General features: G+C 38.0%; 3 protein-coding genes across 3 annotated transcripts; 1 reads left to right on the forward strand and 2 right to left on the reverse strand.

The window, feature by feature from the left end:
- Positions 1-223: 223 nt before the first annotated feature.
- On the reverse strand, positions 224-5167 carry echs1 (enoyl CoA hydratase, short chain, 1, mitochondrial). Its single transcript, XM_034682439.1, has 8 exons — positions 4999-5167; positions 2027-2224; positions 1792-1919; positions 1545-1644; positions 1346-1450; positions 982-1101; positions 823-890; positions 224-730 (listed from the first exon to the last, which is right to left on the reverse strand). The coding sequence occupies exons 1-8, from the start codon at positions 5087-5089 to the stop codon at positions 665-667; spliced, it is 876 nt and encodes a 291-aa protein (XP_034538330.1). The 5' UTR covers positions 5090-5167; the 3' UTR covers positions 224-664.
- A 1326-nt stretch (positions 5168-6493) lies between these two features.
- Positions 6494-8282, forward strand: sprn (shadow of prion protein). Its single transcript, XM_034682148.1, has 2 exons — positions 6494-6630; positions 7341-8282. The coding sequence occupies exon 2, from the start codon at positions 7341-7343 to the stop codon at positions 7806-7808; it is 468 nt and encodes a 155-aa protein (XP_034538039.1). The 5' UTR covers positions 6494-6630; the 3' UTR covers positions 7809-8282.
- A 1972-nt stretch (positions 8283-10254) lies between these two features.
- On the reverse strand, positions 10255-13864 carry mtg1 (mitochondrial ribosome-associated GTPase 1). Its single transcript, XM_034681927.1, has 11 exons — positions 13614-13864; positions 13411-13475; positions 12700-12804; positions 12514-12600; positions 12367-12423; positions 12143-12233; positions 11997-12058; positions 11795-11891; positions 11578-11659; positions 11367-11479; positions 10255-10541 (listed from the first exon to the last, which is right to left on the reverse strand). The coding sequence occupies exons 1-11, from the start codon at positions 13714-13716 to the stop codon at positions 10444-10446; spliced, it is 960 nt and encodes a 319-aa protein (XP_034537818.1). The 5' UTR covers positions 13717-13864; the 3' UTR covers positions 10255-10443.
- Positions 13865-14282: the final 418 nt, after the last annotated feature.

A 14282-nucleotide genomic window follows, 5' to 3' on the forward strand; every position in this document is an offset into this window, starting at 1 on the left:
CAGCACAAGACTGCCATCTAGTGGGGGCCAGTACAAACTGGTTGATTGTGCAAAGAGATTGGTAGACTGACTCAGTCAGTTGGTCAGAGCTGGGATCTATAGTGAACTAAGTTCTGGGTTTTCATACTTTTACATATCTCCATGTGTGTCCTGTGTCTTGTGCTTATGGTGTTTTTGCACTTCAAACCTCAAGCAGTGTATAAATAAAGACAGCAGACAAATCTTCTCATTTTGTTCATGTCACAGTTACATGACTGAAAACCACTCTGGGGCTTTATTTGTAAAATGTACACAGAAATGAGTTGTCTACAAAAATGCAGGCAAACATTTAAGAGTGAAACTGAAAAGGCAAAGTCAGTAAAAGTCATTGTTAATGATTTCCAACCCACTGACTATAACACAGTTATCAAAAGTTTTCACACACAACCCTCGTCCACTCTGGCACCTTCACTGCATTTCATTTGAAAAACACAGGCTATGCAGGCGGGGCTTCGCTGTGATAAGACACTCTTGTGCACTCACTCAGTGTCAAATCCTATTTTAACAGCTTGTATGTTCCACTACAATCAGGAATCTCAGCATCATTCAACATATTGCAGATAAGGAAATGACCCATTGATTTCAGCGTCGTTGTGTTCTTGGCAGAGCTTTTGATGTGCTTTCTCTACTTGTCCTGGAAACTGGCCTTTCTCTTCTCCACAAATGCTGTCATGCCTTCTTTACGATCGTCCTGCAGGAAAAAAACCCAGACAAATTACAACTGGGCTTTTGAAATTGAGGTAAACAACTCTCAGTCTCTCTCAGACGGGCTTTAAAACTCACCGTAGCAAAGGTGGCGTGGAATAAACGCTTTTCCAAACGGTTACCTTCAGCTAAAGTCAGTTCATAAGCTGCAATCACACAGAGATACAAGTCAGACTTAAGAAAAAGTTGAATTTATATATTTCAAGACATCAAATCTTTTATCATCAGTTCACCTACCAGCATTCACAGCCTCTTTAGCCATAGCAGAGACCAGTTTGGAGTTTGCAGCTATTTTCTCTCCACATTTAACAGCTTCAGACACCAGCTGGTCCACTGGACAAATCTTACTCACCAAACCTGAAAACACAAAAAGACTGAATCAATATAATAGATGCCTGAATTCAGCAGTCACGTTTCCCATTTGGAAAAAAAATCCTCTGGTACTAACATATGTATCATATACAGTATTACATTATCAGCTGTGTGATACTAGTTAGCAGAGGGAGACGCAGAATGTGTTTTCCATGGGAATGTATGCTAACTCCTACTTTAAGTACAAGTTCCTCAGTTTTAGTACCAATACTTTCCACACTGCTGTTACCTGACTGCTTTGCTTCTTGAGCACCAATCTTGTCTCCGGTGAGCACCAGCTCCATAGCCAGAGACTTTCCCACAGCACGTGTCAGCCTCTGGGTGCCGCCCGCTCCTGCAGAGAGACACACATCATCAACAGCAGCTCTAGAAGAAACATTCTCATAACATCTGTGCTGGACAGAATGAAGGTAAAAATTAGTCTTTACCAGGAATGGTTCCCAGCAGGATCTCTGGTTGGCCGAACTGCGCCTTCTCTCCGGCATAGATGATGTCACACATCATTGCCAGCTCACAGCCTCCACCCAGCTGAAACAGCAACACACAGAGAACACAGCATTTGTACTAAAAGTCATCATTCATCACTGGAGTTGATGTACAGATGTATAGAGTTGAAAGTTACCTACCTCCCCTGATTGGAAAAATGATACAAATTAAATAAAAGAGGAAACTCACAGCAAATCCATTGACAGCTGCAATCACAGGCTTCTTCACCGTGGACACTCTGTTCCAGTGAGCAAGGAAGTTTCCACCGTAACACTCCTGGAAGGTTCGATTCTGCATCTCCTTGATGTCTGCTCCGGCTGGAAAACACAAGAAAAGACCGATGATAACCCATGGCAAATATATTATCTTATACTCTCTGCTCTTCACAGGAGATTAAGCATAAAAACACACACGGTTCTCCTACCAGCAAACGCTCTGTCACTGCCGGTGATGACGATCGCTCCGACATCGCTGTCAGCTTCAAAGGCGTCCAGAGCCGTACCCACCTCCCTCATCAGCCCGTCACACAGCGCGTTGAGAGCCTTCGGCCGGTTCAGCTGGATGAAACCCACATTACTCTTCTCACCTCGCTTCTCCACCAAAATATACTCGTACTGACCCCCTGCATGGAGAGGGGAACAAAAAGATGGTGTTTATTATCAAAGGTGGTTACAGAGCTTAGAGTTTAGATTACAAATGCAACGATGAAGCAAATATTCAGCTACAGGATTTGTAAAAAAAACCAACTGTTTTCATGACTGATACATAATTTCACTGATTTGTTTCTGTTTCCAGGAGTTACTTCTTCTTTGTTATTTTTCACAGTAAATAAAAGTGTATGTGTGTCAGACTCTTTGTTTAAAAAGAGGAGCAATAGGACGACCTCATTTTGTACTTCTGATGATCCTTTCTCAGATTTTTATTTAGACATTTTATAGATTTAAGGATTCAACACAAAATAACTAGCTGATTTGTTCATAGTAAAATTAATATTTTTTGATAGATAGTTCACAGATATTTTAAAAGGCATAAAGATGTAAGTAATAAAGAAGAATACTTTCAATGCTTAAGTTAAACAGTGGCTTAAATTTGTTTTGAATGGTTATCATTAATTGCAAGAGCTTAAACAGTGAATTTGATGAATTTGATTAAAGCATGACAGCTCTTTGTTTTAACAGATTATTTCCAATACCACATTGAGTTATTAAATATCTCTTTCATTATAATATGGCCAAAGTATTTTTAATATTTTGGATTTTTTAGACAGTATTTTTATTTTTATTTAGAATTTTTACAGTTAGTTTTTAGATTTCTATATTGATTGTCCTTACAACTTACAACATCCTTGTCTTGTTGTTAAGTACCAGTGTTCCATTCACCATGTCAAATTCCTTGTGTGTGCAACTTGGCAATAAAGATTTCTTGATTCTTGATTCTTGATTCTGATTCTTCGTATTTACGAATGACGAAGCCCAGTAGGGGCAACGTGACCATGAGTTCTTTTTTATTTTATATTTTTATCCCTTTACAGCAGTGAATCCACCTGGACCTGATTATTTGTAAATTTAAAAAAAGGTTTCAAAGCATCTCAGTGGTGGTGAGAGTGCCACTTTTAGTTTGTAAGAATCTGAAGTTCAGTTTTTCAATCAGGTAATGGTCTGACTTGAGAAACTGGGCTATCTCATGCAAGGTGAAGTCCGGGTTAATCATTCAAGAAGAGGCGAAAGATCAACTGTAACAGCTGTGTGTCAAGGCCTTACAGAGACCTTGAAGACCCCTGATATGCCTTATGGAACACGTACAGGCTTCTTGTTTATGCGTGCCTTAATACTTTATGCTTACAATGGTGATGCATGTAGTTGATCTTCAGTGACATCAAGCAAGAAGCTTTGTTACTTTCAGATTTTCACATATAACTGAGTTTTCTTATAAGTTTATAGCAGATATGTTTTGATCATTGACCAGATAGCATGGGATTATAACTCACTACAATAAATAACCACATGTTCAAACAATGCTTTAAACTACACGCCAAATAACAGGGACACAACTTACACTGTAACTTTGGCTAATCACTGATACATAATATAGATTACACTTACATGTTTTACTCAGCCTGTAGAGTGGTAAAGTAAGATTTCAGCAGTGGTGGACAGTAACAAAGTAAATTTACTTGAGTACAGTAGTTAAGTACATTTTTCGAGTATCTGTACTATACTTGAGTATTATTCTTTGGGGAACTTATTACTTTTACTCCACTACATTTCTATCAGTGCTCTAGTTACTCACTACTTTTGCTTTGAAGTCAGCTCATGAATTTCCTTCTCTTTTCTGAAATCTGATCCCTCAGACAGTAAAATGTGTTTGTGTAGTTCTGTTTGTCTCAGTGGTTTAGTCATACCTTTATATCGTGCGTCTCCATGATTGAATGTGGAGCAAAAACAGCAGTTCATTTAGAGGTGGTAATGATGGCTATAATTTTTTGAAGTTTTTGAAATGAAGAATGATACGTGTGGTTTGAAATGTTCTTCCTGTTTCCCACTCTGCTCAATCATACAAAAATTCACTGTCCAACCTGAGAGAGCGTGTTGAGCTATGTAACATTTGTTTCATTCCACATGAACATTTCAAACTAAGGTGTCTGTGCTTGGAGTAACTTAGTTTTAAGAGATTTAAGGTAATATTTTCTAAATAATCATAATGTAACAGAATGTACTCCTATGTATTCATGATTGCCATCATGCTTTGTGAAAATACAAAGTTTTGAGATATTTTAAAAAGTACTTTGAATACTTCAGTATTTATAAACGCAAGTGCTCCAGGACTTTAACTCAAGTACTAATTTGACAGAACAACTTTCACTTGTATTGGAGTTATATTTGATCTGGAGGATCTATACTTTGACTTAAGTAATGAAGCTGTGTACTTTGTCCACCACTGGATTTCAGGATGTTGTCTTTTTGTTGTGTGCTGTATGTCTTGTGTTTTTTCATAGCTCGGGGCCATGTTTCCAATCAGGGCTCGACACTTACTATGTATCCTTTGGCTCATTTCACTTCAGCAAGTCAATACTGAATAATAAATCCCACTCAGCACCTTCAAATTCACAACAAATACTTAAGTTTTGCAGTGAAATCAAATTTCAAGTGGAATCTCGTTTGACACAGTATGTCAACAATCTGTCATGACATTATCTTCCTTTACAGTTTAGAAAATAAACGCTTCACATGCATAAATAAAGCCTCAGAATAAACGAACTGGCTGTCTACCTCTGGTCTTAGTCTACCTCTACCTGCTTCACGTGCGTCGCACAGTCTGTGACGCAGGTGTTTTGACATTGTGGCAGAGCAGCTCGCTCGTGCAGGTACCAAACATGTCACTTGTTTTTAAACACACCTGAGCTGTAGAGGCGGGCGGCAGACAGAACAGCAGGTGCAGATCTGGAGGGTTTCAGGAGTAAAGCTGCGCTTCTGCAGAGAAATGCCATGACAGCGACGACGGTTGACTCAGGCTGATGTCCTGTTGTCAGTGAACTTGCTCCAAAGATTCCCAAGAACGCTGGAAGCTACTTCCTGTTACGTCTTCTTCGTTGGTGTTTTCACGAGAGAGGAATGTTTACCTAACTCGCACTAGCGCCACCGTGTGTTTGGGGAGCACAGTGGAATGAGTGATATGACTACTTTCGGTTAATCAATCAATTATTTTTCTTTAATAAAATCTTCATTTGAAAAGAACAGCGTTTCCAGAGTAAACTATTGTTTTTAAAATCTTTTTTTAACACCAGCATGGATTTTATATACATTTCAAAGACATCCAGAACAACTATCATACTAGTTTAAGCATTTATGTTTCAGCTATCATAAAGCATGAATTATACTTGGATATTTACCTTGCATTCGTTGCTGTAAAATGTAAAGTGTGAAAATGTATTGTTAAGAATATCTTGGATATGTTGTTTAGTATAGCCTACCACAGGGGTGTCGTAGTGGGGGGGAAAGTGGGACTGACTACCTAGGGCCAAAGTGGGGAGGGGGGCCCTTAATGGCCTGAAATAAAGTGTGTTTTCTACTATGCTTTTCTTTTCTTTTGTTATAACTGTAATAAGATAACTAAAATTGTCTGAATAAATAAAAAAACATTCAGAATTCCTTTCTGGAATTTCTTTCCGGCTCCATGAGATGCTCGTCTCATGCCTAAAGTGGGGAATTGTCATATTTTCATAGCATCTAGTGTAGCTGAATCTGATTGAGAGTAAACTGTAGGACTTTTATTTGACTTCATGAGGTTAGATTATACCAAATAATGCCCCCTTGTGGTTATTCAACAAGTTACATGGCTTCAAATAATCTTGTTTAAAGAGGTGGACAGTCTGAAGGTCAATATTGTGCAGTTACATTTGGAGAAATTGTAGAAGAAAAAAAAATATTGATATGTAGCTTAGATTTGAGTCAGTTAACCAGGATAGTTTTAAGCATTTATTTTTGTATAATGCAAATAAACCAGTATTATAGCAGCAATGTTATATTTTGTAGGGTTGGCTGTGGTGATGGGGTCCACTGAGATTTATTTTCAGGGGGTCCAGAATTCCTGGCGAAGCCTCCAGCCTACCATAGGTCTACATAACTTTTATAGGTCTGCATCATTTCTTAGCTTTTTCTTAAAGGATGAAAAATACAGGTTTGTTAACATGGATTTTGACCAAAGAAATTATGGCATGAAGGGTCCATATACATTTTTTAATAACTATTATTTACATTGTTCAATTAATGATCAGAAATGATCATTACAGCGTCATTAAACATAAAAAAAAAACATCTCCAGTAATAAGGACAAAAGGCAGATAGGCTGATCCAAAAATAGATTTAATCACCTTTCATCGACAGTAGTGTGGCTGCTGTGAGAGGCTGCTGATATGCGCCTGAGCGCGCTGCGCGTTCTCGAGATCATCTCTGTGAACGAGCCTGCATCGCCTATGACTGTCCTCTTTTACCTTTTCTCCTAAAATAAGGACAAACACACGGAAATAAGGTAAGCACTTACCATTAGATGTACTGATAACACGAGCGTGGGTGTTTATGCATGCAGAGCATTTTCAAACGATGGTGTGATGTCTGCAAGATTAATAGCATAAAAGCTAATTTATTAAGATATGTCGGGGAACGATGCATGCATTTGTGTTGTAAATGCATTTGTAAAATATTACATTAATGTCATGGGTATAATAATATTTTGTGCATCTCTGCCAAATGGCCGAGCTGCCTGCTACATCTCAATAATGTATCAAATGATGATGGCCTATCATCACTGACAGAAATACCATTTTTTGCCTCTTCTTCATATTAATCCAAAGAGCATACTATTTATTTTTTGTGTACAAAGGCTGACAGTCAAGAACAATTTGCCCAGATGAAAATATTTATTTTTATACTGACCTACTTTGATGGAGAGCGACAATCTGCAATACAGAGATGTGCCTTTATGAAGCTCAAATTGAAAACAGGAACATCACACGGACATCTCACATATGCTGATCAGGATTCTCATCAATGTCGTGAGAGAGCATTATGCTCAGGGGGATTTTATACAGTATTGATCAGCAGCAGAGTAGAGAGCTACAGTGGTTTGGTTGTAGTGGTGTTCCCCCAGACAAAATCAAGTGTTACTGCTTTACAGCTGGATGGATGATTAAAGGTGTACAGCCCTTAAACATGATTCTCCTTTTGTGTCTTCCTGCACAGATGACAGGAATAAACCAGTTGGTTGCAACCTGCTGGACTTGCCTCCTGCTCTCTGCTTTCCTGTGTGAGCCAGTGCTAGCCAAGGGCGGTCGTGGAGGTGCCCGGGGCTCCTCTCGAGGTTCCTCCTCCCGCAGCTCCACAGCTGGGAATTACCGGGGAACAGGCTCATATGGTGGAACTCGCTCTCGCTTCAGGTCGGCAGGGCGGTCGTCCCCAGTGAGGGTGGCGGCAGCAGCAGCAGCAGGGGCAGCAGTGGCGTTAACAGCAGATAAATGGTACGCCTCTGCCTACCGCCGCAGCAACGCTGACAACTCAGAGGAGGAGCTGGATTTCTACAACAGGACCAATTACTTTGATGCATTGATGTCAGGCTACTCTCAAAATGGATCTTCTCTGTCTCAACTGGTTTCTATTATTATTGCAACATTTTCCCCAAAGTATGGACTCCTACTGGACAGTTTACTGTAAAAATTCAGGTTACTCTTTTTAGAAATAATCCCAGATTCAGGCTCAAATCTGTTTATGTGTGGGACTGGCTACTACCTGTTCTGGGAAGAACAATTAGAGGTGCAACATGGCGTGTTAAGAGAAAACAATAACAAATAACATCACTGTACTGTATGTTTTTGCACATATATCATTCATACCAACAGACAAATGTACATTACCAGCACAGTAATCTACGTGACATTTCACCTCTCAAAGAGTGTGTCTTTGTGAAACCTCCTTAACTCCCTGTGTTGGGCTAAACTTGAGTCAGTTTCTTTACCTAAACCCTGATTCCTGTGACTGAGGGAAATGTTTTTAACAGTCAGTTCACCACCTCGGGGTTGCTGCCTTTGTATCTGATGCAACGCTAAGGGTGGGAAGCTCAAATTCTTCCATAATGACGTGCTACAGATTTTAAGAACGTTGTAAATCTGAAAAAACGCTGTCATATTATCACTGCTTCTTGACTGATCAATAACTGACTGAACAAAGTGAAAAAGACAGGTGACATTGAGCCATGGTTCAAGGTTAAAACAGGTATTTGAGAACTCATTACTTAAAGCTGGGGTTGGTAGTCAGATTTAGATACACTTTTTGTTATACTGGTTAAAATGATCTTTATGTCCCAATGGCAATCAATAAATAATGTGTTCTTAAAAAAAGCCGCTATCTAAAGCCGGAGTAAACCTGGGAAAACACCAACCAATCCCTGCCTTTGGGAGCCAAAGTATGAAACCAGTCAAATCCCTTCCTGCCGTTCTGCCCGCCTCCTGCGCGTACATTTCATGTTTGTTTGTATTTTTAACTTCACTATGATAATGCTTTGGTGTTTTCTTACCGCTGAGTGAGACATGAGTTGATGTAGTGTAAAACACAAACAATGTGCTGAGGACTCATGTAACAATGATATCAAGTCAATATTGATGTAATTTTATCAGAAAAAAAGCAATTAATTTCATTCACAATTGCTAGTGAAACAACAGATAGTGAAACTCCACAGTGAAATTAGCCCATATTTCAATTCATAGTTACCCATTCCCTTCTTATTGTATTGCTTATGCTTATGCTAGCTTAGGAAAATTTTTTAACATATTAGAAATAAATAATAAGCCAAAAGGTGACAAAAGTGGGTATAAATTAAAGGTAAAATTTGGCAATATTTGAAGGAAAATCCAAATTTTTACAACTAATTAGGTACCAACATCGTAGCTCTATTGTTGGCTAGGATTCTACTCCTGCTTTGGATCTTTTTTCTTATCATACTGTTAAGTTAACACAATGAAACAGTAAAATAGACCATATAAACACATTATTATTGATATACAGCCATTGGAAGGGAATGTTAGCTAGGCAGTGAGTGCTAAAGTTAGCTGATGTCCAGCAGTAGCTAATGAGTTACTAAATCTGATGGCCCCACAAAATATTGCGCTCTATTGTTTTCCAGTTTCTAATCAATTGGAAAATCTTGAAATGATATAGATATGACATTTAACCTCTGTGTGGTTTTCTAGACCAGCTGGAAAACACCAGGATGTCACTATCAGGAAGATTTTGAGCTTCCCGCCCCGATCAGGAGGACAGAGGATAAAGGTGCAGTGTGAATATGATGAACGTTGGTAAAGTCTACAATCACTTCTGGCTCCCAATTTAAATGTTGTGCCAAACTCAGTTTCATTCATAAAGATATATTTTTATGTGTAAAAAATTGAAAGGGTTTGACCAGGTCACTGCTCAGAGCTGCCTGGATGAATTATTGGACTTGCCAGAGTTCATGAAAACTGCTGAAGTTTAGGGGACCAGCCATTCTAAGATTTTCTATAATTAACAGAGTAAAAGTGCCAAGCTGACACCAGCATTATTCTGTGCCCTGAAATGTCGACTGCCACATAACTCTTTAATTTGATTTTTTGCTTTTAAAAATGAAAACAAGCCACGTTTTTTTTAATGCATTCTTTTTGTTAAATTAGATATGAAGATTTTGCTCAGAGTTTTTAGCTCATTCATGGCAGCAGTCTTTGGTGTGGCCTTGAAAATTATTCCACAATCATCTCAATTTTTTTTGTGCAATCTAAATCCTTATATAACACTTGAAATTTAAATACTTCTGTTCTCAGACCAGTGTACAAACGCCTGATAGCTGGGGGTGACTCTAAAAGATGAACTGCTGCTCTCACTGTTTCTCATGTTTCTTAAAGTTTCCACAGTCTGTCCATTTTGTCCCAGAGATTTTTACCTGCAGCAGACACTCAGGAGCAACAGACTGTTCCACATCTACAAGTGCACTCTGTTATATTCTACAACCCCTATGTATATATGATATAAAGAATTTGTTATCACTGTCTTTATGCTAATAAATATCCTGTTTACACCATGTCTGATGTTTGCTCATGCATTTAAAAAGGAGAGAAAAAAAGTCTAACAGGAATTGAGTTAGAATCTTTTATTTACACAAGATACAGAACACTGCTGAATCTTACATATTTCATTCATAAAAAAATACATTCAACCTCAAAGGAAAGAGACAGCAGAGATTTCCTTTTGTGGTACAAAGAAAATTGTCTCAAGCCGAGAGCAACATCTAACAGTCTCTGGTTATATTTGCTAATGGCTTCGGTCAGTCAAGCATTACTTGACCCAGCTCTCCTTTCCTGAAGGCTCGTATAAAATCGTATGCTGCTGCTGTGTAGTTTGGGATGGTGACGGTTATATTACCTGAGGGAGAAAAGGAACAAACTGAAGTCAGAGTGCACATTTGTTAAAAGCTTGCTGGTTATTAGCACTGGTAAAATCTGTTGATGAGGACCATTTTCAAGAGCAAATATGTTTCAATATAAGTTTTCTGACTTAGATCAGACAAAGCAGCCTGAAGATGACTATTCTAGCTATTTTACATCACTGTATCTGCTGCCATCAAGTCGGATTGGCTGACACAATTTACAGAACACTGCTTTAAAAAAAAACATATACCTCCTCCGTACTGGACAGAATTAACAGCGTGATAAGTTGTATTGTTTCGTCCACAGAGGTCACTGAAATCACATAATCACCACCTAATAGACAGCTCCTTAGAGTTTATTTAACTTGCTCTCTTTCTGTTTTGATAAACGACTTTCATCATCATTTCTGTCAATGATGAGAATAAGAATAAGAAATGTCTGCATTTTTAATGAATATTCAACTTACTTTTCCTTTTTCTGGCTCAAAGAAGTATTTCATATGTTTTTAAGGAAGCTATATCTAAAAACATGCATGGAAACAAGCTGTATTTATAATTCTGATTGCAGATTTGTGGAGTTTAAATATAGGATCTATATTTGTTTAATGGGCATTTCCCCAAACCTCAACACAGTGTTTCTTATTATAAGTGATCAAACCAACATACACTGACATTTCCTGCGCTCTTCTAGCTTTCAGCAAGAGATCAGTTAACTGTTTCCCAAAATATCGATCTACTCCTGTAGGTTTATCAAACTGAAACAATGTGAGTCAGTAACTTTGTATGTAGCAGGATCATTTGTTGTATAAGCACTTTCTTACCCACTCCAGTGATGGCTTTGACCCTTTGAGTCTTCCCAAGTTTTATAGCGATGCGTTTAAGGGTGTGTTGAATGTTATCGCTCGGCTCTTGGAGGTCATATTTCTCCACATACCTGCACAAAAACACACAAATGCAATAAATTCTCATCGAACTGGAAGTATTGAAATGTACCAATCAAAAGAAGTATCATCATTTAGCAAAAAATCCCACCTGAACTTCTCAAGCCTGTTTAGAGAATAAAGAAGATAGTCTGCAATAATATCTTCACCCACCAAATGGTCCAGGATAGTTCCTGGAGATAAATAAAAACCACACGATTTCTCTTTTAGACGTAAATTTGACAGATATTTGACTGATTTCAGTGACTCCTCAATGACAGTAAATGACATATTGGAAAATGTAAACACATTAATCAGGTTGTGCTCACCACATAAAGCCAGCTTCATTCCTGTTTCAACACTCTCAATCTTAGGGGGCAAGACTCCTGGTGTGTCCAGCAGGTGCACTATGGGTCTCTCACACACCTGAGAACAAAGACAGCTACACATTATGTACAAATGTGCAAACATGTTGAATTTATAAACACAAAACCACACTTAAACAGAGGCACACATGTCCTCTACACCCACCTGAATCCTAGTCAAAACTGCTTTAGTTATACCTGGTTCTCCCCCGACACGAGATGCACGGCCTAGGACAGGAGTATAAAAAAACTATTACTATTTATTTTACTGAAACAATGTCAAACAGCTGCACACGTCTTCATGGCTGATACCTTTTTTTAAGTTTGTTCTTCTTAATGAGTTGATAAGAGATGACTTCCCCACATTAGGCACGCCAATCACCATCAGGCAATAATTTGTGTTCTGAAAAATAGAATAACTATTTAATTTCCTTACTGAATCTGTCTGTTGTGCTACAATCAGCAGTTGTTGTTTTTTTCTGATAGTCAAAGTTATCTGTATCATAACAATTATACTTTATAAAACTGAAACATACCTCTTCTCGATTGAATCGTGGTTTGCTCTGGATTATTTCCAAAGCCGTTGGCACCAACTGTGAAAAATAAAACAGAGATGATTTGTTGTTTCTAGCTCACAAGTTTTATTTCAAACTCCTGTAAATGATCAAATGTTCATTATTCACCTTTTGGACGTTGTCATCTCTCTGCTTTAAACAGTCTGTGAAAAGAACATTCCTCACCCCCTGCTTTTCTAGCTTATTCAGGATACTCTGAAGGGTAAATGCACAGATATTATTTCATGTTAGTGGTTTTAAAAAGAGTGCTTATCGCACACAAAACTCTGTCAAAACTTTAGCAAGACTTTTTACCTGCTTCTTTGACAGATCAGTAAGGTCCATCTTGTTGAGAATGAGCAGATGTGGTCTGACATCTAAAGTCTCCTTAAACACAGGGTTTCTTCCAGAGAAGGGGATGTGCTTAAAGTTAAAGAGAAAATCTGGAGTGTTGTAATTTGGTGAAAATATATTAAACCATTACATCAAGAACATCCCTCAGACCAGAACACTCTTGCTCTGTTGGTAGAAAAGGGCCATGGATTCCTCCTGTTGTTTTTAACTTATTTGAGAACAATACTAATCAAAATATTAACAAACATTTCCACAATGGCACATTTGTCAATCATAAGTGTTGGATATGTTCAGTCTTTACAAATATGTTGTATTCAACCATAGTCTATGCTTTTTTGGCCATACCAGTTGGGTAATGAACCACATTTTTGTACACACTTTATGCACTTTTATTTTTTTAAGTGACATAAACTAAAGGGTCTATTTAATTCAAAATGTGAGTATTTCAATTTATGTTTAAAAAGATATGCTTTAAAGTAATTATTATGTGATTTCAAAGGGAAATCATTCATTATTTGAGCTGTTATCCCTTCAATGATACTCTCTCTGTAATATGAAATTTGTAATATTGTTACTAAAACAGCTGGCGTAAAATTGATCAGTTTATATGTAATTATTGAAATAAAAAAACAGTGTATTTTATACCCTAACATTTAAGCAGGGAAAGGATATTCTGGCATCATGGATCTCTATGATACAGTCCACATTCTTCAGGCTGGCTCTCATCTGCTTCAGTCCTGTAACAGTCACATGACATTTATTTTACTACAAGACATTTACCTTTTAATAACATGTATATGACGGCTTCTTTTTTTTTTTTTACCAGATAAAAACGTGAATCTAATCTTATTCATAACTTAAAGCAAAGCTGTCACCTTTAGCCATGTGTCCGGGGAACCAGTGAGCCACCTCCCGTCCTCCAAAGTCGAAAGCGGTCCTGAACTTTGAGACACTCCGGAGGGTCTGGTGCAGTCTCATGACTGCTGTTTATCCTAAAATATGATTTCAAATTACTTTCATTTGGGTAAATATGCGACTTAATTTGACCGGCTAGCTGCAACGGTGTCCTAACATTACTGTGTTGGATATGTCCGTCACTGTTTACATGCCGACTTGAAACAGCAGCCACCACGTAAAGGTTCCGCTTGGAACCGTTTCTCGGTAACGTGAGTTTGTGTGTAGTTAAAACTCATGGCAGGGATTTCTCGCTGGTTGTAAAATAGACTGAGTTTAATATCGATGTTCTTACTGTATAAATAATAGCACCTATAACTATTAGCAAGAAGACTGATTGTAGCTATACTGTTGTAATGCCTGCTACTTTGCCGTGGAGTAGTCTCAAGCAAAGCAGCAGCCAGACATTCTTGTTTTAATAACTGTGCACTGTTTTAACTCAATCCACTGTAGTTTAGTGCTTTGTCAAATTTTTCAATTAAAAAGGTATAAAGACGGTACTTTGGGAGACTTCTGTAATATTTAAAAGGTTCATTCAGTGGTCTTTTTAGTTTCGTATTTTGCCTGAAATCTGTTAGTTCAGACTTATT

The sequence above is a fragment of the Notolabrus celidotus genome, chromosome 4, assembly GCF_009762535.1.
Source record: "Notolabrus celidotus isolate fNotCel1 chromosome 4, fNotCel1.pri, whole genome shotgun sequence".
Lineage (NCBI taxonomy): Eukaryota > Metazoa > Chordata > Actinopteri > Labriformes > Labridae > Notolabrus > Notolabrus celidotus.

What these genes read in the sequence shown, in the direction of transcription:
- echs1 (XM_034682439.1), bottom strand. Translation starts at nt 5,089, where the DNA reads ATGGCATTTCTCTGCAGAAGCGCAGCTTTACTCCTGAAACCCTCCAGA. An exon ending in CAGTGACAGAGCGTTTGCTG is followed by an intron (nt 1,920 to 2,026) that starts GTAGGAGAACCG and finishes TGTGTTTTCCAG; the next exon opens with CCGGAGCAGACATCAAGGAG. An exon ending in TCCACGCCACCTTTGCTACG is followed by an intron (nt 731 to 822) that starts GTGAGTTTTAAA and finishes TTTTTCCTGCAG; the next exon opens with GACGATCGTAAAGAAGGCAT.
- sprn (XM_034682148.1), top strand. Translation starts at nt 7,341, where the DNA reads ATGACAGGAATAAACCAGTTGGTTGCAACCTGCTGGACTTGCCTCCTG.
- mtg1 (XM_034681927.1), bottom strand. Translation starts at nt 13,716, where the DNA reads ATGAGACTGCACCAGACCCTCCGGAGTGTCTCAAAGTTCAGGACCGCT. An exon ending in CCCCGGACACATGGCTAAAG is followed by an intron (nt 13,476 to 13,613) that starts GTGACAGCTTTG and finishes TGACTGTTACAG; the next exon opens with GACTGAAGCAGATGAGAGCC. An exon ending in CAAAGCCATCACTGGAGTGG is followed by an intron (nt 10,542 to 11,366) that starts GTAAGAAAGTGC and finishes TTTCTCCCTCAG; the next exon opens with GTAATATAACCGTCACCATC.